This window comes from Anser anser, assembly GCF_964211835.1.
Source record: "Anser anser genome assembly, chromosome: 11".
NCBI lineage: Eukaryota > Metazoa > Chordata > Aves > Anseriformes > Anatidae > Anser > Anser anser.
Window position 1 is genome coordinate 2,748,153 of NC_139732.1, and position 26,589 is coordinate 2,774,741.

A 26,589-nucleotide genomic window follows, 5' to 3' on the forward strand; every position below is an offset into this window, starting at 1 on the left:
TATATAAATCTAGATGAATATCATATCTAATTTGTAAATCTAAATTGGAATATCCTCAAGGGCATCTTTTCTAAATTAAGGCTATAGAGGATGACTGTTAGATCACTAAGACATCAGATCTTCACACTTCTTAATATCTCTGCCTGTTTTTTTTAAACTTAGCTAGCCAGTCTGTCCTGCAGCCAAAAAGCAAGGGTTTGTAGTTCAAGTAATATTTCATATGCAATCTGCTTATATTTAAGTACAATCAATTAGAAGTTTTCAAATCTTTTTATGTTACCAATGATTTGAACTGTGATTCCTTTAAAAACTGATGACAGCTATGAGAAATCTGACAATGCATCACTATTAGTAAACAGAAAAAAATTGTTTTCACCCATTTAAATTAGAGTTTTAAAATGGAAGTGAGATTGCCATGTAGTAATCTGCATCTCTCTGTCTCATCCAATTAATTTTGGTAATAGATATTCAAGTATGAAAATTTATTCGGTACTTAACTATTTCTAAACTGTGTCTAAGACAGATACCAGAAGCTGAACACTACTACAAAGTCATAACATCCTAATCATTACCTACCAGACAGAACTTTCCCATCAGACTTCACATTCTTCTCTTCTGAAGGCTGATGTTCAGCTGCTTCTGTGACTTTTCCACCCCTTCTCTGTCTTATGGTTGTCATGATGACAGTCACTTTAATTCATTATTCTTCAGTCTGACTCCTAAATGGACACATACAAGCAATGCATCTTCCTACCCAACATTCATTTAATACTGTATGAAATGTCTGAAAACAGAAACATATTTTATGCCATCAGAGACCTTAAATTACCTGAGTTGAAATGTATCTCACCAAGAACTTTTTTTTTTTAAGAAATTTTTTTTACAACTCAGATTTGAAATGAAAGTATAGGAAACATTACCCTAAATCTACTCATTAAATTCATAATTTTCCATACTCTTGACAAGGTTTTAGAACGGATCATAGTTTTGACTGCCCTCACTTTTTGGGTCCTTGACTCAAAATGCCTATCAGGCTCCACTTCTTTGAACAGTATGAAGTGTAAGCCCTTCACAGAAAAAATTGTTCTTTTAGGCTATTTTAGTTGGGTACCTAGAATAGAGAACCATTTGTTTAAATCCTGGCTTTCAGGAAATCCCCCCAAAGTGGGCCATAAGATGCAGACATGTTGCCGAAGAACATGTGCTATAAAAGACTACAGCGACAGCATTAAAAAAGTTTGATGTTTTGTACTATCAAAGCCTCGTAAAATTTGAAAATGTTAAAAAAAAAACAGCTAGTCATTCTCTTGTTAATTCATAGTTCTCTCTGTTCTGTGAAAGCAGGCCAGAAGTAAAATTGCTTTACCCTGCCATTCTGCAATTGAAAATCAACAACGTCCTGTCCTGAATGCAGGCACGTTATCATTCCCGGAGTGCAGACAGGGGTACTTGTGTTACCACTGGTGTGAGTGAGTGATAACGGAGGTGCTCTGAGAAATATGCCTCAGCTGCATGCTTTTTGTGGTTTTAAAGTTTTTGCAATGAATTAGCTTCAACTCTTTTCCTTACCCCTGGCGAGAAAAACACACGCACACACACCAAACAACATGCACGTGGATGGAACTATGCGAGCATGTTATCTGTTTGTAACTAGCTTGTTTGTATAAAACCCAACAATAACGTAATAGGGGGCAAGACGGTCCTCGCAACCACACTCTTTCGCACCGCCAGGCTTTCTTTAAAACGCCCTGTGCCGGGGGGAATGCTTTTTTGCCAGGCACGCCCGAAGAAGCCAGTAGCTGAGGGAAGGAATGGGACAGTCCCGCCTCCGACTCCACAGTGGCCTGCGGCGGTGAGGAGAGACGCGGCGGGGCGGGCCAGGGCCTGCGGCCGGGCCCGGGGCTCCGTCAGGGGAGGTTGGGGCGAGGCCGCTCGGTGGCGGCTGCGGGCAGGCCGAGGGATGAAGCGGCCCTGGAGCCGGGCAACGGAGGCAGGAGGGCCGGGCCTGGGGCTGCGGCTCCCCTCAGAACGGGCTGTGCGCTGCGGCCTGCGCGGCCTGGGGCTCGGCTCCTGTCCCGCTTGGGCCCGTCACCCCTTCCCCACCGCTTCCCCCCCACCGCCGGCGGGGCCGCTACCTGCCGGCGCTACGAGGGCCAAAAGTCTCTGCAAAACGGCGGCGGCCGCTCCTGGAAGCGGCTCCAGCTGCGCGGAACCGCCAGGGCCCCGCCGCGAGGAGGAGAAGGGGCGGGCGTGGGGGCGGCCGCGGTGCGGGCTGCTCGGCCCCGGCGGGCGGAGCGGAGCCGGAGGGAGCGGGGTTGGGCGGCAAGGGGCGAGCCGGGAAGGGGGAGCCCCGCGCAGGGAGGAGCCCCGCCATGGAGCCCTCTTCGGCCTGCGGGCCCCGAGTGAGAGCCGCCGGGGGACAAGGCCGCCAGAGCTCGGTTTTGGGACCTGTACAGCCCAAGTTTCTCGTCCTGGGCGCTGCCGGTAGCGACCGGCCGCAGGGCTCCTCAGAGGGAAGGCGGCGGTTTGGGTGGTGCTGCCCGTGCTGACCTAACGCGGCCACGGATTTCTTGTGTGAAACACGGCAGATGGGTCGGGAAACCAGCGGGATCGCAGGAGCAGGATGCTTAGGGGGAAATAACTTCTGCTGAGGTTATTTTCCCCCCTGGTAGGGGGAGTAATTTCTGCTGAGGCTCTTCTGTTGTATTAAGGCAAAGGGAGCACGGTATTTCAGCCCAGGGATTAGGATAATACCCGGATGCCATGTCCTGCTACAGAGACTTTTTTTTCTCCAGGTTTTACATTAGAGAAAATGAGATAAAGCTGCACAACAGTGCAGTGTATTGTAGCGTAGCATCTAAACCCATTTGCAGTTCCAGCTTTTTTACTGTAAGGTATTTGGCCCAGGGCCATAACAGTAACAACAAAGTAAAAGAAGATAACCTGTCTATGTCAGTGTAAGCCAGATAATACCAGGAATGGACACTCTGGTGGTACTTTATCTCCTTTGCCAGCAGTAGCAGTTAGAACTGTTTTTTTTTTTAAATTTTGGTTCCATTTTTTAGAAAAAGATGGGAAGCAAAACTCCAGCGAGGCCAAGAAATGTAGTGTGTATTTAAAATTAGGTTGCAAGATTTAGCTTACATGATGGATAAGCATGAGTCGGTCACTTGAAAAAAGCTATGTAAGGCTTTCACTCCATTTAAATTAGGGATAAAATTCTCACTAGCTTCATTGTGAATTTTGAGGACACAGTTCTGTCCTTCAGCATTGTTCCACTGTAACTGCATGCAGGCTTCCTTGTATTCAGAACTTGTTTTAATAGTCTCATATTTCATCACTACCATTACTTTTACAAAACTTGTATTAACATGATTAACTAGTATCTTGATACAAGAGTGTGAAATGGCAGTAAAGTATTTCAAGTACTTTTTGATATAAACAGATTCCCGTCTCTAAACACTGGTTCGTGTCTCTGTTTTCTGTATTCATAACCCTATTTCATGCAGGTCAAATAAAAGTGACTAAAGCGTTTAACAAAAAAAGTTTATTACCAAAATACATTATTAAAGTCAATACGTGACAAACTCCTGTAAAGCAAAATAAATTATTCTAACATTGTACAGTATTTCAGAAGGTAGTTAAAGTAGTACTACAGACTTTGCTTCATAGTTCCAAACAGTCATCTATCAGGAACACAATCCTAGAGAGAGCTTAAGGCATGCAGCTTAATGTGCTGGATAATTTTATAAAATGGAAGTCATCCTATTTAATAAGATACAGTATCAGAATTAACTGTACTCTTTACATGTCAGTTTTCTAAATTTTTTGTACTTTGGCTATAAAAGCAGTGCCATAGTGTTACCTTTTCTTAAAAAAATACACGTACCCATGTCCATGAATATCAAATGCAAATGTAAATTTCTATTAAATATATCTTAACAAATGTTACTTTCAGCACCAACTGTACATTTTTAAAAATGATTAAATAAGTGCTTCTGAAAGAGGAAAATACAATAACTCTGACTGAATCCCACTTTATTTTTCCAGGCCAAGCATAAATCAGAAAGATGAAATACGCACCTATTTATTGGTATTGTCTAGTATGAAGTTTTCTCTTTAGTAGAAGTATAGGCTTTTAAAATCAAAGCTGCAAGTTACAGTTCATATCATGGACCAAACTCTTAATTAAAACAAACAGCAAGTGACATAGCTGATCAGCTCATAGTGCTGTGACAGAAGATCTGAAAATATGTTAAAAACTTAAAGAAAGGGGGAGACTGCAGAGTTAGTGACTTTGAAATGTGCTTGAAAAACCCTTATATAACATGCAACCAAGCCAACCATACACTTTCTAAAGCAGATAACCTGAGAAATACTTTGCTTTCAGAAACTAAGCCTGTAACTACTTCACATGCAGAACTTCTGATAAAGGCCATGGGAACTGTGAGTGGGTAACTAATGGCAAGCAGCATGGAGATGGTTAAAAATACCTCTGTGCATATGGGAAAGAATTATTTGTTGGCATTTGATAGGACTGATAACAGTTTTTAGAGGTAACTAACTTTATACTATTTTATAGTAACACATGGTCAAAGCAGAAAAAAGCAACGAGATGGCAAAGAGCAAATGTAAATAGATACATCCTGCTTAGGAATCCCATTACTGTCAGTCTCGGTGCATTATATTTAACGCTGCAAACATATACACCAGAATTGTTAACTTTGATTGAAAGCTACTTGCTTTTTAAGTCTTGGTTCACTGCCATCTTCTTTTTAGCTTATGAATGCAAGTTTTTCACCTTTCTTTTCTTTTGCTAGCAGAGCAATGTTAAAATAATTATCCCTTTATGCAAAAATAAGGATATGGCAAAATACTGTTTCTGTGAATGCTGGCTGGTAGTTTAACGTTACTGTGGATCTCTTCATACCTTTAATTTTTTCAACAAATAGGATCTCTGAATGAAGAAGATCAGATATGCTGCAAATAGTTTACCACTTTCGTATGAATTCTATACTGAATTCTATATCTATAGATAAAATACCGGTGTCAATAAGACAGTATGAATATCCCATTAGAAGTTTACTATCTCTAATTGATTTTGAGATGTGAATAAATCTTGTTTAATATTTCTACAAATAGATTTTTCTTTTGATAAAAATAACTTTTAACTGAAAATACAAGTCTGTATTTAAAATATCTCAAATATGACACAAAAATGCTTTGACATTATATCGATTTTTAAAGTAAAATGCGTACTTTCTGATACCAATTTATATATGAAAAAAACCTGCAGATATTTAACTTAAAGAACAAGTTAAGGAAACCACTTAACAACAAAAATTGCTGAATGTACGTGGAATCTTAGTGCCTTTTACACTGACATTTAGATTTTGTGCTGCTTCATAAAGTAGTAACCAGACTTGTTTGCTTCTCTTCCTGTTCGCCACTTACAGTCAGCAATGCACAACAGAGTGTATGCTACACATACCACCTTCTTAGACTTACTGTTCTAGCTCATTTCTGCTAGCGGAAATGTATAAATATGAAATAAATGTAAAACACTATTTTTCTAAAAGTCATTTTTTAAGTAACGAGCTTCTAAAAAATCAGGTAACTGCATTCCGACGTCAGGAACTAGGTATGCTTCTGTGCAACTGCCATTCTTTAAAGCAGAAATAAATGGCCACACTAGAAAGCTTAAATTAGGTTACAAAAGGGTTTCTTTGGAAGTGCTACTGCTTCTCTAGATTGAAGTGTATATTTCAAACAATTTAAGTAGCCAACTTTATGAATGACCTCAACAAAGCTGCCAGGTAATTAGCCTGTATAAAATATTTCCAACTGAGTTGTAGATGAATGTTGTCTTCTGCAAACTGCTGTAACACACACACACAAAAAGAAAGCACTGTAGTTTTACAGTGCTTTACAAGGGAGAGATTTCTATCTGTTTTTTAGAAAACAAAGTAATCCCTAATTCCCCTTATGAGCCTGTATTATATACATTAGTAAAATTTATTCTACAAGTGACTGTTTTTGATGATTTTGCTTAAAATATGGTTTCCATATTTTATTTTTTGAAATATAACTTTCTATAGGAACATTACTATGATTATCCTTCTGTGAATTATATCTACAGTTACAACCCTGCCACACAAGTGGGAAATTTAGACAGCCGGTGCGATTTTCAAGGAACTCCAAAACATGTAGGCATTTCTCAAAATCCCCTTCCTTCCTCATCTGCATCCTTAGGAATCTATATAGATTTAAAAATATCTTTGTGGCAATTACTGTTAGTACCTTGTTCTCATTAAAAAACAGTGCTCCTATGTACTGAAATCACCGCAAGTTAATAGTGACATATGAGGTGATTTGTTTTGGAGGTTTAGTTTAGTTTTTTTTTTAATTATTATTTTTCTTAAATAGTTCTGCTGAATGTGTTAAGAAAGCCTTTAAGAAACAACAGGCCATTATTATGAAGAATCTTTTACACACTATCAATTAAAAGATACCATCTTTTAGTTAAGATCCAATCAGAGAAACAGTTATTAGCGAAATGCTTCTAGTTTACTCAGCTCCTGGTGCTCTAAATCAACAGATAGGATACCACTCCTTTTTGAAAGATAACCTGGAGTTTGTAAGGTCTTAAAAATAGATTGGGAATACACATACACGTGCATGCAAGCACATACATGCCCTTATCTCCCCTCTCTCTACCTTCCAGAATCCAGGCTCAGTTTGATGAAATCATGTTGCAAAATTTCTATTTGGTAAGTTGCCATCTTCAAAAAAGAGGGTAAAAACATTCTTGCGTAACTATTTGGAAAGCAACAAAGCTGATCAACAAAGTTGATACAAAGCTTTCATGCCTTTAGGTTTTAATATACTGTACTAATGCATTATTACTGACTAGTGCCTGACAGTAAAAGGAAAGAAAAAAGCAACAATCCCACATTCTTGGCACCATACAGAGAAATAACAGGTTAAAATGGATCATTCTATTCCCTACTCCTGATATTTATCTCTAAAATGATTCATCGGTCCCTAGTTAAAAATTTGTATTCTTATTGAAACAAGGACTTAGAATGGGAAATCAGCAAGTTTTGCTTGCAATTCTTCTCTTTACCAAGTTTCTCAGGCAAAATTAATAAAGATAGAAAATATTTACTCTAGGAAACCCCCTCTTTAACTTAATGCTTCACCTAGTTTGTGCTCTGATTTGTGCTGTTGTCCTTATTTAGGATGATGTTTATGATTTCACCCTCATGTTCTTTCATATGATCCAGCAGATTTTCTTTATTGGTAGACTCAAAACCACAAATGCAGCAGCAGAAGAGAAGAACACAGTATTCTGTGCCAAGATAGGGTAGAGTGGAGTTCTTTTCTAAACCACATGAGGTATTCATCAAGTTAGGTTTTTTATTTTCATCAGAACCTGAAATTTCATTATTAGTCTGGTTAATAGACTCTGTAAAAGACACCAGGTTGTCTGAACTTCCTAGTATAGGTACTGTACTTTCATCTGTGCCTTCCAATAAGGTTTTGTCAGGAAGCTGTCCTTGAAACCTGAAATAATAATAAAAGAAACAACTATCAAAATGCACAGCTGTTGCTTTTTGACAGGAATTGTACTTTGGATCAGAGGTGGCTCCTTTGAAAATTCTAGGTAATAGGACTTGAAAATAGATAAGACATACCTGCTACTTTGCAAAATTGCATCGTTAATAGCCTTGTTCACTTGTTCATAGTTATAGTTTTGGTCACTTGCATGTTTCCACATGTGGGACTTCAGGGATGGAGGATGGCTACATACATATCCACAGAGAGAACATCTAGAGAAAAGATGTGGGGAAGAGATGCATTTAAAAGTTAAGTTTTACTATTGTACTAATTCACTACTTCTTCCAAAAGGATGAGTGAACAGGAAGACACAAGTCAATCTTCTTCTTAGTTGCCCTGTTCAGTTTCATAACTAGGTCAAAAAAGTTTGTAAAATGTTATTCCAAAATTTAAGACTATTTATACAGTCTGAGAACTTAAAATTGGCTCTTCTGACTTCTTAAATAATTTAACTGAAATCTTATATGTTGGCCTGATAAAACTGTTTAAATACTTCAAATATACAATAGTTCAGAAACATGGAGATGTCTGCGTGGTATCTGGCAGCCAGGTGGGGAGCTCTCTTCGCCATTGTTCTGAACCAAGGAGGTGCTGTATAATTAGCAGTGCTAATTTTAACGGAACTAATAAAGCCTTTCTTGCTGTAGCATACATTAGTGTATTTGAGGATCACAGAATCATCGAAGGTGGAAGGGACCTCTTGAGATTACCTAGTCCAACCCAGCTGTTCAAGCAGGATCAGCTAGAGCAGTTTCCCATACAGTGTCCAGCCAGGTTTTGAAAACAATTGCAGATCGAGACTCAGACAGATAATTTTGTCCATAGAATTTTCCAGCAGCCTGAGGTACTAGAAGGCTTAATCTTCTATCTCCCTATAAAACACTGACTTATACAGTGAAGAACAACATATATATACTGACTTGTTCTTCAACTAAGTTTGAATTTTATACATAAAATTCTGGAGAAAAAAACAGCCTAAGTAATCCTAATTATTAAGCTATGCTTGATCTTTTCAAGAAAAATGGTTTGAGAAATGCTTTTCAAGTTTGAGAAGTAATTTTTTGTCCCATTAAATTTAATTTACACTCCTAGTGTTTAGGAAGTAAGGCCTTTATGTACGCAATCCCAATTACCTCTTGTAGGAACAAGATTTTAGCCCATACTTAATTAAATGCAACTGAGAATGTTTAATAAAGGTAATACTTCGGTACTTCTTTCTCTCTTTCTCCCAATAGTCCAATCCCTTTTCTAAAAACAGTTGCAAATTCAGACTACTATGACACTCAGATAAATACATAGCAGAATTCAGAACCGAACACAAAATGTTTCTTCCTCTGCTAGAATTTGATTGGATAGTTCAAAAGCATCAAAAAATGAATTCCATTTACATAGACATATTGTATATTTACAGACAAATAATATGACTGATCAAATCCCACAGGACTTTTCTCATACATGAACATACAATGGAGGAGTTTTGTTTTTTTTTAGTAAGTGTTTTCTGAGTTGATAAATTAGTTATTTCAGCATGAAGGAGATGAGTGATACTGTATATCATCACTCTGGATCTGAACAGTACTCAGGGTAAAGATGCGGTAGCTCATCGTCTCTTGGACAAGGAAGCTGCTTTGCTTAGCTACTTAGGAAGTTTCTCAAATCACACAGAGAAGACCAGGATCAAATTTTTCCAGATACTGAAGGTGTACTGTTTCCAACAAATTATAGTTAGGAATGCATCTCAGTCTATCTCATTCATTTGTCAATGAGAATGAGATGATTTCTACCCAAGCAATGGGATCCCCTGTTAAGTTGTATTACGATAAGTCTATTAAAATTACTACTATACTAGTAAGTTTTTGTAAATTTGTAAGAAAGACTTCTTCAGAAATAGGACGTGGAAACACAAGAAGGCCCGCATAAAACAGCGTTTAAAAATTACAATGGTAGACTGCCTTCCTTATGTAGTGAGATAATTCTGTCCTGCTGGGGAACAACTGGCATGGCCGCCTAGCTTACTTGTCTCTATTACGTGATTTGGAATGTACTACTCTATTTTTTCCTCTTCCTTCTGATTTGGAGTCTGGAAAATGGATGTTTTCAAAAATAGGCAAGCTCACCCTCAGATTGAGATTCTTAGTATTTCAAATAAGACCTTTTCAAAACAATGCCATCATTAAAAATAAAAGGCAGACCTTATTATTCATTTACAGATAAAATTAGGTCACAGTGAGTTTTTGCAAAACACAAGAGTCAAAAAATAATCTTAATTCTGTTCTGTATGCACATGTATTCCACTAGTCTTTTATTATATGATGCTATATAATTTTTCTGCACTACTAGCACAGCTTGGTCAGTGGATTGGTACACAGTGAATGAAGCAACAGTTGAGTGACCTAACCCTTTTTAATGACAGTCTCTTTTTTTGAAGTACATCAATTTTCTCTCTTTCTCTCTCTCTATGTATGTAAACATGTATGGACAGACTAAAAAATACACTCATCAGTTAAACATAATGACTATTCATACTCACTCTTAACTAGGGCAGTGTGATTCCAATCTGGATTCTAACTAATGTGTATATACTAAGGCTGTGCCTAGGCTAGGGTATTAAACAAAGCCAGAGAACATTCCTGGGTGCTGGAATTTAACAATCTATATTGTTACACTGTTAGAAGTGCCCCGGCATGGTTTTGGCACATACATTCTCCTAAACAATTCCAGCCATACTTTGGCAATTAACATGGTCCAGAAACCTCTTGCAATAGGCATTTTATATACAACCACCCCATTTTGGAAAGAGAGAGTGGAATACTGTACCAGAGGGATGCCATGGACCTATTTAATTAGCTAGCATAATTATCACCTGGGAACACCACATCAAATCTTTTTCCTTTTCTCTCTCCCTTTCAAAAAAAAAAAAGTCACTGGAAGAAAGAATGAATATAGAAGGGAAAAAAATAGAATCTAAACTCTGCTTTATATCTTAACACAACAAAACCACTGCTATCATAGCTTTTTGCTAAATCAGAACTGTTACATACTTGTACTGTTCCATTAGCTGCACTGCCTGATGCTCCTGGGGGTGGCGCCTCATATGACATTTCAAGCTATTCATATTTGTGGTGGCGAAGTCACATACTCGACATCTAAAGAGACAACAAGAAGTAAACTAATCTGACAATTAACTACTAACACTTCCAGAAATAAAATCTAAGAGAAAGCAGAGGTATCTGGAAAGACCACAATTAAAGGCTAACAATATTTACAGAAGTCCAAGTGATGACATCTAACTTTCAATTTTTGGACCATGAGAACCTTTTGCACTCCAAAGAAGACTCCAACTTTGAGCTAGAATCACTATGAATACTGACCATGGTCCATCCTTACATCTACCTTGTGCACCTCTACTGAAGCTGGTATGCCTCATGATCTGTAAGGGATGCTCTTAAAGTAGCTGTGATGTAGATTGCTTGGCTATGTACGCAAAGGCAGAATATGGCCATAAAAGCTATAGGGGAGACAGTGTACTTAGAAGTGAGTCTTGTTCCTTAAGAATATGTGTTCTGCTTAATGCAACAGGCATTTCTCATGACATTTTAAATGCCAAACTATCTATTAAGTAATAAAACATCTAAGTTTCAGAGCATTATAGCTGAAGTAAGTCAGGGACAAGATCAACACGTTTAGATTCGAGTGCCCTAAGACAAGTGAGTTTCATCATGCTGTCTAAATTTTTATTTTTTTTGACTTTTTTCATGGTATCATTGTCTAAAAACAATATAGATGAGATCCTAGATCGAGATCCCTGGATTTGGACCCCAGAATATTACACAAAATACTAAGGTATGCATAAGTATCAGTATAGTACCATATAACATACTAGAACAGATCTAATGGAAGCCATCAAGATCAGCTAAACCTTTGCATATTTATCAGGATTTTAATTGTCTCTTTTTTGAAAAGGCAAAATGTCCAAGATTTACTAAGTCTGGTCTATAGAGTGAAAAAGGTTGAGATTGCAGGATATTTAACTAGAGGTTACTAACTTTATTTTTGAAAGGATTTGTGTAGTATGAAACTCCAGAAGGTATCAAATCAATACAAATGAATCATTAGAGGCTATACAGTTTAATTTCCAGCAATTTTTGTTAAACAAATAATAAAATACCTTTATGAGTGTGAAAATCACTACCATGTAGGTTTCTGTCTGATCTAGCAGAAAGGCTTGAGGAATACATCTTTCAAAAGAAAAAAATACCATAAATACTGGATCTTTACGGTTTTTAAGCTGTGTCTTGAGTATCCTACCAGGTCTGCAGATGTGTCTAAAGGACTCATGCATAAATAATAAGAAAAGCAAGCTGGATCAGTAGGCTTAAATTTAGTAAGCAGCAGTCTGTATCATCAGTGGAAAACTTTCAAAGGTTCCTAAATCAAACAGAGTGGGCTAACACTAATTCAGAAAGCTACCAAATACCAAAATACCATGATACTACAGTATCTGCTGTTCCAACCAGACTAAGTTAACAAATAATGGAAAATAATGGAAATAGGGAAGATTCTGAGAAGAAAAAAAAATCTATTTGTATTCCAAATTTGCTTTCAGAGCAAACATCTTGCAAATTTTTGCTAGTGATAATGGATATTGTTATAATGCATAAATCAAAATACAACATGTCCTGTGGTTGTTGTTGTTTGTTTTTTTTAGCCAAAAGAGAAAGCTACTGGCTCAGTTAAGCATTTCGATGTGTTAAGATGAGTTTCCAGAATTTGCATTAAAAAGACGGAAGTTTATTAGCTCAAAAATTGCATTAACTCAGATCTATTTCTAGCCACTAGAGAGGGACAGAGATCCAGACATGAATGAGCACAGATTGAAATGGCAGGAATTTATACAGCAACCAGTAGAAAAATGCATGATTTACTTTTTCTGCTGAGAACCTGTAGTACTAAATGTAATTCTAGATATCCAAGTTTCTCTATAAATCCATGTAACACCCATCTACAAAAGCTATAAAATTTGATCCTAAATGTATTAATATTGTTTGAAACCTGTAAAAAAGGTAAGGGGACAGGACAAAGGGCAGCAATTTGCGAAACTGCAGAAGCCAAGTCTTTATGGATGTACCTTGACTCCTCCTCCTTCCTTCATTAAGGAATGTGAATAAAAGTAGCAATATGACAATGGAGAACACTTTGCAATAAGGTAAATCCAAAATAAAATGAAGTATTTAATGAATCTGCTAAATAAATTATTGCTGTTGGCCAAAGTTCAATATTACAAGGTAATTATTTCCCTTTCCACATCTGGATGCTTGAAACTGAAAACCAGCAGTTTTCACATACGATGCATCCTGGAGACACTAGGAAATCTTAATTACATAAGCTTGAGTCAAACAGAAAGCATGGCTCCTTCAAATTTTCAGTAAAATTATAGTATTAACATTCTTTAATATATCTTCAAAATTGCATTAAAAACAAGCAGACTAAGAGCCTAGCATTAGTTAGCAATAATTAAGATTCTTACCTATATGGCTTATCAGAGTTATGAATTCGTCTGTGATTTCGTACACCAACATAAGTTGTACTTGTGTAGTCACATACATCACATCTATGCAGTTTCTGAAGTGAAGACTTATTTCCTATATGAAAAAACACGACGTTTTAGACAGTTGAATCCATCATTGTCAGTTCTCAGATGATAATTTCAGCACAGCTGAATTATGAAACATGAATTAACACTTAAAAGTAATACTTTAGTATCTGGAGCAAACTGGCAATAGACATAGAGATAATAAAGGTACATTTTATTTACCATGCTGTTCTGCATTTGCCCTACTTTCTACTGGAAATACTAAAATTTTAGGAAGACACATTCTTTCTATGAACTCTTCCCTTCTTTCAGTTGAGTCAAAATCCTGAGTTACAGCAAAAGGTGAAAAAACGTGGGAACTGCTGAACCCAGCACTTTTCACTGCTTTGTAGAATGAATCAAATGAGAAGATGGGCACTGAGAAAGAAGTTTCTAACTGTAGTCTCACTACATTCACAGCCATTTTCAGAAGGATCTGAGATGATCCCAAAAAACAAAAACAACAACAAAAATCAAACCACTAAAAAAAAAATACTGACCAGATGTATAAAGAAATAATTTGGAACGTCTCCAAATTACTGAAAAGAAATAGCGACAAAAATCATTTTTCCTTCCAGAATAAAAGAGACTCTTGAAAAATTAATGGTTGCAGAGACAAAGGCTAATGAGTAATTTAACATAGGAAAATCTGTGCTCACAAGTGCACAGTTCGAACATTTTTGGGGTGTGACTGTGTAGACTTTAACAGCCCTATTCCTGCTCCCTCACTGAATAATGTAACTGATCTGGGTTAAAATATGAATATTTAAGAGCAGGGATGGTATTTTTTATGCAGGTCATTTTCCGACTCCAGCCCATCATACAGCAGCTTTCATGCACTCTTCAAATGAGGTTAACAGCAGAAACACAAAGGAATAACAAACTGGAGCTGCTTAAATCAAAACTACTTTGACTACTGTCAAAAGAAACATTTAATTAAAATCTAAGGTCTTGCTTTCTGCATCTAACCTCTTCACTAGTTGAAGTTTTTAGATTTTTCCTTTTTGAAGAGCAAGTAAGGTAGGTGCTCGAGTTCATTTCAACGTTACATCAAGTTCTTGTTCGCTGACTGAACAGTCAAGCCATTTGCAGTTCAACCTTAAAGTTTTTAAAGGAAAATATATCAGAATTTTTCCTACTATATGCTCATATAGCTTTTTAAAATTTACTACTGTTAAAAAATCTTTAATTCATATTAAAAAAATAATCTTAATTTCACCCTTGGAGACATCAGAGTTTACATTTCTGTAGTTATTCTTTTATGAATATATATTTATGCAGAACGCAAATGAACACAAAGACACTGGGCTGCAGATCTTTGGTAGAGCATGGGTTTTGTGAAGGTTGGGCTATTGCATGCTCCACCTGAATGGGTTTTCCTCCTTAAATTCTGCAACTTTAGTATAAACCTTTTCTCAATGTATTTTCTGTTATGAATTTGGCATTTTATTGGGCAGGCTGCTTAAAACAAACAGTATCTAATGAGATTTTTAATGTTATGCAAACATATTATCTATTGCACAGTTGTAAGTGGCTAACCACCCAGTAACACATACTTAGGAGCAATTATTTATATCAATCACTACATTAGATTTAGCCTTTCAACAAAATGCACATGGATTATGTAACACATATAATCTCTAGCCGCAGTGAAATAGCAGTCATGTCCCCTGCCTCCTCCAACAGCTTATTTGTTGAGGTTGTGGGGGTTTTTTGCTTTCTGGATTGAGGACATCAGGTCTCTTAAAAGTGAACATGGAAATGACAGATCTTTATTCTCGCAGCAGTAACAGGTGCTCCTGTAATTCTGCTTATTACCCTAGTCCTTCATTATTAGACATTTACAATCCAATCATATCCAGTGTCATAATGCTCTCTTTTAATTTATAGTACAACCATGATGAATAAAGAGACTTTTAGGACTAACTATTTCATAAACAAGAAATGAAACTGTTCCAGCTCAGGCATCTTTCACATAAACAGATGCTATGCCATAAACTTCTTTGTTCTGTGTTGCTTTATAGGGATGACATCTGTTTGACAAGAGATTGCTGTACTGCAGTGGTGTTGCAATTTGATTATAAATTGGTTCTGAAATAATTTAAGCATTCCAAAGTATGAGTTAATAAAAGTTTAAAAGGAGAACTGTTTTCATTCAAATCACATTACTGAATTTCACGTGGGGTAAACATTTAATTAAGGTGCCTGGATGTAACACTTTTATAAGATAGTAATGAGCACAAAATACTTTTAAATTGAAGGCAGGTAGTTTTCACAAACAGAGGTTCCTCCTTTGTGGAAGTTAAGTTACCAGGTCAGAATATAACATCTAACAACACCTTTTAAAATGTAGTATTTTCAAAAGCAGCTAGCTATCTTGATTTTCAGTCACCTTAGAAGGACTTTAGCTCAAAAGGTACAGTATTCACAAGTCTGATATGTTTCAGGCATCTCAAAGTACTTACTGCTTTATTAGGTCATCTTTAAAAAATCTTGGTTTAAAATAGTCAAAACAGTGTCAGAACTACTAATCCAAGCTGTGCTACCATATATTTGTAACCAGCTAAACTCACAATGTGTTTCCTATCACTTCTCTTGCATTTATGCTATTTCTTCCGAAGGAAAAAAAAAATACTTAATGTTCTCACTACCAGCAGACTCTCCCTAGCCTTTTTTCTGCTCCCCTGGAATTCAGATGGTTATCTGAAGCTTAGGTCTTATGGATGTAATAAGCACTACAGAACAATTTCCTGAATTTAAATGTCTTAATGTCTTCTGCATTGATGAGAGCAAAAAGGAGCTGGGAAGGGTCATTCTACCTGAGGCTAGTAAGGCAATTAACTTTTAATTTTCCATCATGTAGGCTGAAAGCCAAAAAAAGAGGCAGTGTGAGCTAGCAGAACAAGAGTTAAGGATCAGTCAGGAGTTAAGGATCTCACTTTATTCTGATGTGTACCATGTTGCTTTGGACAAATTGTTAATGGTTCAAGCCATCCACCTGGCTCATGCTGCTTAGTACCTTTCTTCACAAGTAGCTGTGCTAATGTCAACGAGGTGAGAGTAGAACCCAGATATTTCAACTGCAATCTAAGTGCTATTATAGTACACATTTTGCTATATAAACAAACAAGAGACATAGTTAGGACAGAAGAGAGCTATGAACGCAAAATGTGAAATATTTTAGCTCACAGTTGTTCAGAGGTGATATAATTACTAGCATTTTTCAACAGTGCTCTAAAATTGCTAAGTACAAAAAAACTACAGTTCTGCCTATAAAAGCTTTGTAAATATTTTCAGGAGCTTTATCTAAACAGAAAAGAGGATGCATTGAAGTTATAACATTAGATACTGGGCCTCCAGAGTACTGAAAGGATTTTAGGACCACATTTCCCTTAACTTCAAGGATTAGCTATTTTCTTCCTATTTCACTACCTTTACAAATCAAGTTTGTTTTTCTTAAGAACACTATTAAATTATAAGCAGATACGCAGTTAACCAAACATTTAAGAAATGCATACCTATGGTTACCCTGGTGACTATACCTGGTGACTATATATTACATATATAGCTTGCATTTTTAAAATGTTCTACATTTTCCTCTCCAGGACTAAAACAAATGACTCATTTTGGACATTAATGTAATTAAACAAACTTCTAGTCGCAGAATAGACTGTATTGTATGTATATGCTGATAGAAAACTGTGTTACCACAATTAGTTTAAAAAAAGGGCGTTATTTTGTTTACTCTAGGAAATCTGGAAAATACTATAGCTGCTGAAGGAAAGATAAAAAAGATTTTTTTTTCTTAAAAATGCTGAGTTATACTCCATACCATTTATTATCTGTAAATACTTAAATTGTTTTTCAAAAAGAAGAAATAGAGGATCTGATTAAATGTGCAAAGAATGTCTTACCTACTAATAACTGTCAGTAAGAGATCTCAAAACTGATCATTTATGGTAAGTTTGCACACTGAAAAGGCCATGCATTTAGGTTAGGGATAGATGTGAAAACATTTTGGCCTGAAAGGGATCTTAAAAACAGTAAGCCTGCAAGTATAGCAAACAAGTCGTTTTATGAATGATTTTTTGTAGTCTTAAGTAAAAATATAAACAGTACCTTCTCTTTCATCTACGTCATTTGAAACAATTAGTTTGTTAGATGTGGCTGTTGAAAAGATATCTGGAAGACTGTGTTGTTCTCTCTGATGATTTCGCAGTTGGCTCTGAAAAAACAATTGCCCATGTTTAAATATACATTACAAACATTCACTGGTCACTTCAGACACTGCAGTAATTTATGACATTGATACTCAACTTTTAATGACAACTGTTATACAACATACATTAGCATATATACAGATTATCCCTCAGTTAGTTTTACTAGAAACAAAACAAAATACATAACATTAATTAATAACATAAACGATTGATGAAAATGACTGATATGATTGTGATTTTTGTTAATTTAAAAAAACCTATTCACTAGAAAAATGACTATATACATTACATATTATCTGTAACTGTAATGTGTCATGTTGACTTTCACTTTTTTCACTTTTCAAATCAAATGATTTTCAAGCTTTTTCTTTTCCCTATTTCCTTCTTCCCCCTTCTTCCTTCTTTCCATCTTGTACATTCTCATGTACAAGTGGCAAACAGTTCTTCCTCCAGAATTATTATACTCCAAAAGCAATGTTAGATTAGAGGTTAGAGGATGGCTTGTGTAAATACTGGCTCAATTTTCTTTTTGCCTTGTGACTTAAGAATATGTTATTGTGGTTTCTACTTGCCCGAGGAGGAGGAGGGAGAGACAGCCTCTTTCTACCCAACCAGTATAGCTTTTCAAACTAAGACCAGACAACAGGAAATACAGGAAAATTTGCACTACCACTGCCTAAAAGAGTTTCGGCTTTAAGACTGGGTACTGTTGTTATGTATTCTATATTTGTAACTACTAAACTGAGTACAGAAGAACACACACACCACCAGTATCAGTGCTTAAAATGGAGATGATAAAAAAAAAAAGGCCCAAGTACAATATTCTGCTCTGGCAACTCATCTTTCAGCTCTGTTCTACAGAACATCCAGCCCAAAGAAAAAACAGAGAAAGAAAGTAAAAAAAAAAAATAAATAAATCTGTTTTGCAGTTTCTCCCGTTACCCCCAATTACTATTGCTTTTGCTCACACTCACAACTAGTGGGCACGTCTGAGCATTCTTCTAAAGTTTCTGCTATTAAGTTCTCTGATGCTTCCACTTTTTTAGTTGCTACAGGTTAGCAGAACAACAGGATATTAAGATGTCCATAAGATGGTTCTCATGAAAGTAACTTATGTGAAGAAGCAAGTTTATTTCATTGGGTAAGGCAGAGTAATTATAGCTGAATGGTATATTCAGAAAGTGCTGCTAGCAATAATCCTCAATTATAATGACAATGAAACCAGGATGTCAGACTGAATCAAGTTAGAAAGAGGGATCACCAGTTATAAAAAAAAGTAGCAAAATACATTATTTAGCAATTATAGACAGGCACAGGAAATAACTTTACCTTATAATGAAAGGATTCTTCACATTGTTTGCACTGATACATTCTTGTTTTGCAGTGGTTGATCATGTGGCTCTCTAAATCCTTACTATTGTCAGCAATGTGTTCACAGATAGGACACTGATAGGGCTGCCTCTGACGATGGACTCTCAAGTGTTGTTTTATGTAGCCCTTATTACCACTACTATAATGGCAGAGGCGACAGCGGTAGGGCCGATCTGCATTGGGTATATATTCTACTAGGTTACTTCCTGGAATATTTGCATCATTTGCATTTTGGCATTGTGCATTGTCTTGTAATTCTTTCAGAATGTCATCATCAGAAGCATTTTGATCTGTCCTCTCCTTCAGTTTTTCAATGACAGTGAGTAGTGACATACTAATGCCCATTTTAATTGGTGTTTCTGATAACTCTGGCCTTTCTTTCTGTATTTCAACTATTGCACATTCAGTTTGGTTTAAGCCACTAAACTCCTCTGAAGGATTCTTAAGCGAAGATACCAATTTAGAATGAGCCATGCATGGGCCATCAGCCTCTCCCTGCCCTGTATCTGCAACCACAGTGTCTTCCCCAGTCAAAGTCCTAAAGCTAGACCTTGTTAGTTCTGCAGCTCTGATAGGCATTGTAACAAGAGCTTCTGCAGCTAACGAGTGTAGTCGTAAAGATTCAGAATTTGTCCTTCTTCGTACAGGAGGTGCATTTTCATCAGTTGTTACATTTTTATTAGGGCTTAATTCATTCTCTTTCTTCTCGGTATTATTCCATCCTATTATTACTTCTTGTATTTCATCTGAATGATAAACTTCATCAGGTTCTTCACAGGTAACGTGGGATGCTTCTGAGATTAATTTTTTTTCTGTTTCAATGTCAGTGTTTATCAAGAACGGCTTTTGTAAGACACTTTCTTCAGCACCTGGCAAACGTTCGACTATTACATTAACGTGACCCTTTGTATTTGAACTACAATTAATAATTTTTTGTGCTGATGAAAGTAGGCTATGAGTTACCAAATTATCCTGTTCTGTATCTGATACAGTCTCCTCTAAAACCTCTGTACTAGGAGAATGCACTACAGACTGATTTATCATCTCTTCCTCTTTTACATTTGTTCCTACTGGCGATTTACATGACAGTTGCTCAGAATTGCAAATCTGAAGTTGAAGAGTAGGTTCACCATGGATATCTAGTTCATTATTTTCCAAAGAAAGAACAACTGCATCCATGCTGTGAGGTGTATGAGTTACAACTGTCTCTGACAAGTTGGCAGTTTCATTTTCTTCCTCAAAGATAGGATAAGAACAATCAACTTCACCTGCATGTTTCCAAGCGTGAGTTTTCAACATTCGTTGCTGACCACAGGTGTACCGACAGATTAAACACCGGTACATGCCATACTGCTCATAAGTATACCATTTCCTCCTACCCATTTCAGGCATATGAGTAGACTGCGTTATATCTTTAGATTCCACATTTCCTGTCTGATCAGTCCCTGATTTGACACTTCCTTCCACTGGCCCTTGCAGAAATGAACTTGAGCCATTTACACATTGCTGCATTTTTGTCTGGATGCTATTTTTACTACCGTTCTTGTGGTAGCTTTGGAAGTGAGATTCAAGTTCTTCTTGGTTTTTAGAAGCAAAATGACATTCTGAGCACATTAATATCACTTCATTTTTCTGCCCATGTTGTTTTATATGTTCTTGTAGCATTAAGAGAGAAGGTGATAGAAACTTACATAGACTACATTGGTAGCATGTCACCTTTTTTTTGCTTTGGGGAAGACATTCGGTCACAAAATAATCAGCTTGTAACTCTTCAGTCTTTTTAGTAGCAATAACAGAGAGCTCAATTGCTTTAGCTGGGATTTCACAAAGATCGTCTGTTTCAAAGGACTGTGCAGAAGCATTAGGATGGGAACGTTTTTTCCCTATTAAAAGGCATCTTTGTGACTTCTCACTTTCAACTATTTTGCTTAGCTTCTGGATAACATGGATTAGTGGATCAGTTTTACATTTCCTCTGATCTTCACTGGCTTGCAGCGTTGGGCCAATGACTGTTTCAGAAATCAGTACAGCTTCCTGTTCTCCAATGCTTGGCATCAATACTGCAACGTTGCTTCCTTCTTCCATAATATCTAGGATAGATGAAGTATTTTATAAAATATTAAAATTAATACAATAATAAAAATACAAACCAGTACTATTTATCTACTAAATGAGGAAGCCCAAAGCCACCAACTTCATTAAAACTTTCAGAATGGCTATTAAATAGCCAAATATTTTGAGGACTAAGTAGCTAGTATAGATATTATTCAAAATAGTTGGACAGAGTACTTCCAGGACAGCCTCTAACTGCATGCCTCCAAGTTGTATATTGGCAAGATAAATATTTTTCAAGCATAAGCTGATTAGCATTGTTACAACTATTGTTTTTCTTTACAAGGTCTAACCATTTGAATGCTAAAGACTTAAATAAACCAATCAATAGTACCTAGCACATTTATGTGTAAAACTCATGATATGGTACGAAAATGTATTCCTGATGTACTCACTCTGATACACTGATGTCTCCTAAAACAAACGTCAATTTACAACATAATTTACAAAAATAAGCATTTTTTTCCTTGAAAGTTAGTACAAATAAGTAATTCTGGTATTTAGTTACAACAGTCACTTCACTTTGACTGTATTAAAGACCATTCAAATGTCAAAGCATACTTAAAAATGTTATTTTCTAGAAAAGCTACTAATTGTAGCTTTTCCTATAATTCCTTAACTGTAGGGAAAATCAATTCATACATTTTTTTTGTTTGTTTGGTTTGAGGGAAAGCTAAAGATAGTTAGTATTTCCACTTACACTTTCTTTAAACATATCTAACCATAAACCACAGGCAATAATGTGGTAGTGTCGGAGGTTAAGTTAAAAGCCAATATGTATAAATTTACATGAAAAGATACTTTGTGATGTGGGCAAAGCTGTGGGGTAGAGATGGGGGTGCTGGACAGAAAGTCTTCCAGTGGAATTTACTTCTGAAAAAATGTCTGAAAATAACCTATTCAAGTTCCACTATATATATATATACACACACATACACATAAATGGGTATTTAATATACATTTTTATACTGTATTTAAAATGTAGAACATAGAGAGATGACAGGTATTTCTTGTATCAGTTATCCTTGAAATTTTATTCCAAATTTTTCTTTTTTTTTTTTTTTAAATCTTGATTTTAATTTTTATTTTTTTTCAAGAAAAATACATTGGCCAAACCAGAACTTCCAGAACTGGTCCAAAAGGCCCACAAAAAAAGAGGGGACTCTTCTACTTGTGGATGTAGTATACAGCTGTCATTTAAAAACGAGAATGTATTTCTAGATAGTTTTGCTGACTCTGGCACATTAATAGGAATAAAAAGCACCACTGGCCTTACTTTCCTGTAGGCAGTGGAAAGAACAAAGACGAAAGTGCCATGACGACGCTTCAGGGCAGCTTTAGGCCTCAACCATGCCTGCATGGCCTGGTGGGGTGGCCCTCTCAAAGAGGCAACTGCAGCAGGGATCTGTTGCTACAGCTGGCACTACTTCAAAATGTTGTTTAGACAAACATAAGAAACGTATTTCTATTTTTGCATTGCAGGAGATGCAACAACGTTGGGGAAATTTTTGTTTTAACACTGGAAGATTTCATGGGATTGCCCAGTGTCAGCAGAAGATGCGCAGGCTTATTTGCTGAGGCAACACATGGGGTATGAATGAAGCACCTTCCAGTTACTGTATGTTCTGAAGATAAAAAAAAAAAAAATCACACTTACTGGAATTTAAATACAAACTGTAAGAAATGCCTTTATTGTAAAGCACTGCAGGTGTTTTGATTTTTAAATAAATCTGTTACTACTGGACACAAGAACATACAGTTTCTGTTTTAATCGAATATAGCAAAGAAATAGAATTAGAATTTCTTCTTGTTATTTGATACAGCCAGTGATGTTTATTTAAGACGTGCCTTTCTTCTTATTTTCAGATTTCTATTTAAAACACACTAGTTAGAAAACGTATGGGACTTTATGATACTATTTCTTCCTCATCTTTTGGAATGTAAGCATAATACATTGCTTACCCTAATATTTTAATGTAATTTTAATATTTTTAAGGTAAGCAGTACATTAAGGTCTGAACACGTATACAGATTTTTTTTGATCTATCAAGAAAATAAGTATATATAATAACATGTAATTATTCCACAATGTCAGTTAAATATTTCCACCAATAAAAATCAGGTTGTTATAGCATTTCTGTACTAAAATAGAAATTGTTTTAAGAATTTCTTTAAAGTGGAGACAAATCTCAGAAGGTATTCATTCAGAATAACTCAGATTTATTTTCCATGTGGATTTGGTAGAGCTACTGAGTGTTGAATTTATGCGCAGATAATATTTGCAGGATCATAAAATTTGTCAGTCTGAAGGCCACTATACTTTTTTCTTTTATTTCAAAAGCATATATCATAATTTTGATCTATAGAAAAATTCTGAGCAGGAGTAAGTCAAGTTATCTTTATTTGCCATTCACCTTACTACTGAGGTTATCTATAGAGTCCATTATAATTGAAAAGTTCAGTACCTGTTGGAAAACACAAATTCACACAGAAAAGTACATTTGGAACATTTCCTTGAAATAGTTGTTCCAATATGCATGGATTCTCTGGGAGTTTTTAGTATTTAATTCCCAGTTGGATCTGTCCAATTGAAGCAATCTCATCTATTACAGAAGAATCACAATTATCAATGTAAGCAATGTTAATATCATCACACTTGATATGCTTATGTATGTTAGATGAATGTGCAAAAATATTATTAAATTCTGAATTATTAGGAAAGACTACTGTCTTCAATGTTACTATTTTGCAGTGTTAGTTTGAAGAATATTTACCTGGTAATGGCTAAAATCTAAATTAAAATTGAAAAATAAAAATAAAAGAAGCCATTAAGGTAATTGGATTCATAATAATTAGAAAACAAAACAACTTAAGGCCTTATGCCTTTAACTGGATACATGTAAGCAGATTAAAAATTATCAATATTGTACTGTCATAGTAAATCAACTGGGGGAAATACAAATTAAAAAATAAATCTATTTAAAACAAGATAGTATCATTTTACATATGAGTATACCAAATAACCTGCTTATTTAATTCAAGTTCAGTATTATCTTGCTAACAGGAATCAATGTATGTGTGTCCAGAGTTACTATTAAACTGAAATATCCAACTATTTAACTTTTTAATATGAAACAGTAGATGTCTTGACGTGCATTTTCAGCTTCAATTTCTATTGCCCGCTTGGTACAGTACATTGAATGACTAACTCTTGTCTATGTGGTTAGGAAAAAGTACATCCCATTCATATAATATTTCCCATTATACATAGAAGATGTTGCAGTGGCAAACGGGTGACATGTCAATAACAAAGTTAAGAGTGACTGATCTTCCATTCAACCACTTCTTTTATTTCACTTATCTATTGTTTGAAAACCATCCTATTTAGTTATAGAAAAATATTTAGCTGTTTGTTTCATACTGCCTACAACATGTTTAATAATATTGTAAAAAGTAAATAAATGTGCTTCCTCCCCCTGAAAGCAGACTTGCCATTGCGTGAAGCCCTTCAAGGAATAATATCAAGCTGAAATATTTTCAGAGTCATTTAGGGAAAATTATAGGAATGTGGCACTACTTTAAATCAAACTTAGTAATTTTAACCCTTTGTAAGTAATGCAAAGCAGGCAAATATTTTCCTTACCTGTTTCATTTGAAAGCAGCATAGGAACTATGAGGAAAGACCACAAAAGAAAGGCACTGCCATTTAACACTGCTATGTCAAAGCTGAAAACAGAGTATGTTCAGATGCACCGATTGTGGATGCTTGTAGCTCATGTGAGTTATCAGCTGTGCAATTACAGCACATATATGCACGTTAGTTAAGTTATGCGCTCCCCGTTTAGCGCAGGTTTAGCGCAGACCGGTGCTCTGTTGTACAGACGGACGGCCAGTGCGGAACCCCGATTCCTGCCCCACGCAGCGCGAGTCCCTGGCCTCACGGGAACGGGACCGGATAGGCGACAGGTGGCGGCCCCAGCCCAGGACCTGCGGCTCGGAGCCGAGACCCCGAGGGGAAACGGGGAGGGCAAAGAGGGGCTGTCCCTTCCCTTTCCCCACGAGGTGCCGCCAAGCCCCGCGCGGTCCCCGCTTAATAGCGCGCAGGTGCCGCCGGCGCGGCCCAGAATGGGGGGGGGGGGGGGGGGGGGGAGAGGAGGAGGAGAAGGAGGAAGAGAGGAAGAAGAGGAGGAGGCGGCGGCGGGCAGCAGCCGGCGGCTCCCCGAGAGAGGCTCAGCACATGGGCTCGGCTCCACGCGTCGCTCCAGGGCCTGCCTGCACGCCGCCGCCGCTCCCCGATCCCTCCCTGCCGGCTGCCGCCCCTGGGCCGCTCTCCGCTCGCGCCGGCGGCGCCGAGGGCCGGTTATAGGATAATTTAAAGAAAAAAGCAATAAAATAAAATTTAAAAATTCCTCACCTCCGGACACCGCTTCAAGATGGCGTCGATGGAGAGCATATCACGTGACCGGCAGGGCGGGTCAGGTGACCGGCGGGTGGCCGCTGCCTCCGTGCCACCGCCTCCTCGCCGTTGCCATGGGGACGGGCCGGGCCGCCGCCAGCCCGCCCGCCGCGGCCCAGCTGCTTCCTGCCGTCAGCCTGCACTGAGCCAGCATTGGGGTGCCGTGGTGTCCGTGTCCCCTTCTCCACACACAGCGCCACCGGCCTCTTGCAAAGGCCGTAGGGGCTTAGATCGATGCTCCGTTAATATTTTTGTCTTAAATTTCCGACCAGCGCGAAGCCCCACAGCAATGTGTGGTCGCTTCTGACAGCACAGTGCAGCTGATTTGGTTTTAGGCTGTCTCAAAATAATTGGTATTTACCTTTCAGTTCCCATTTTACATAATTCACCTCTCTTGCCTGCCACTTGCCTGTATTAGAAGTTTGTAAGCATTCTAGTACAGGCTGATGCCAAGCCAGGCAGCACGAGGTGTGCTTCAAGAAATGATACGTTCTTCCAGGTGATACTTTCAGCAAAACTTGCAAATGATAAACACCTGTTGTTAAAACAAGACAGCTACTCCCCCATACACACACACCCATATTTTGGGTCCAAAGCGAGAAATCAGTGCTAATGTTACCAAGCATAACCTGCAGAGAACTGCCAAGAAGATTTTTGTAATTCAAGTTAGCATGAAGATGGAGTTGGAAAGCATACTCTGCATGTCAGGGACAACCTTAGAAGCTACATGCCAAAAATGTTACATGCATTTGAGATATTTCATATGGAAAGTCAAGGGAATAATGAGTTTCAGCAGTGGTTCACAGCTAAGTGATGACAAGTAAAATCTAACATTTGGTCCCAGAAAGTGACTTGAAGTGTGTTGACGTGGATGGGTCTACAGTTGAACTTTGGGGGGACCTTGTAAAATTGTAGGAACTTTTTGCAAGTTTGCTTCCTTCCCCATGTTGCAGCTTTGTTAATGATTGTGCATTGTTTTGTAGGAGTAAGAGATGCATTTGAAATACTGGCGAATAAGAAATACTTGTTCAAGAGATGGATTTTGCCCTGCTTTCAATAAGCATTATTTCCTTTGTCTTTATTTACTTTGTTACCGTGTTTGGATTCACTGATTTATGAAGCTCTGTTTGATTGTATGAAGCTTTAGGAAATCTCAAACCTTATCCTAGTCTGTGACT

The 26,589-nt window shown here is 37.2% G+C and overlaps 2 protein-coding genes across 11 annotated transcripts in view; both read right to left on the minus strand.

Moving 5' to 3' along the window:
• The window catches only part of DPY19L3 (dpy-19 like C-mannosyltransferase 3), a 35,066-nt gene extending 32,773 nt beyond the window's left edge, over positions 1-2,293 (minus strand). For 4 of the 6 annotated variants that reach the window (XM_083795016.1, XM_083795018.1, XM_083795014.1 and 1 more), the window contains exons 1-2: positions 2,136-2,293; positions 577-719 (exon numbers count right to left, since the gene is read on the minus strand). In XM_083795016.1, the coding sequence (XP_083651142.1) occupies positions 577-679 (103 nt within the window). In that variant the 5' untranslated portion in view covers positions 680-719; positions 2,136-2,293. Of the gene's footprint in view, positions 1-576; positions 785-2,135 lie in introns of all 6 variants that reach the window. The other 2 variants (XM_083795017.1, XM_083795015.1) reach the window with 1 other exon arrangement.
• A 1,239-nt stretch (positions 2,294-3,532) lies between these two features.
• Positions 3,533-25,814, minus strand: ZNF507 (zinc finger protein 507). Of its 5 annotated transcripts, none has more exons than XM_083795010.1 (8): positions 25,370-25,808; positions 24,599-24,625; positions 18,802-20,933; positions 17,372-17,477; positions 13,148-13,262; positions 10,662-10,766; positions 7,698-7,832; positions 3,533-7,566 (listed from the first exon to the last, which is right to left on the minus strand). In XM_083795010.1, exons 2-8 carry the CDS (start codon positions 24,618-24,620, stop codon positions 7,203-7,205), a joined length of 2,979 nt encoding a protein of 992 aa, XP_083651136.1. In that variant the 5' UTR covers positions 24,621-24,625; positions 25,370-25,808; the 3' UTR covers positions 3,533-7,202. The 5 variants fall into 5 exon arrangements, 4 of the variants coding, with proteins under 4 accessions (XP_083651136.1, XP_083651138.1, XP_083651137.1 ...); XR_014571280.1 differs by lacking the exon at positions 3,533-7,566 and adding an exon at positions 11,789-11,858 and having other exon boundaries at positions 25,370-25,814; XM_083795012.1 differs by lacking the exon at positions 10,662-10,766 and having other exon boundaries at positions 25,370-25,809.
• Between the last annotated feature and the right edge of the window lie 775 nt (positions 25,815-26,589).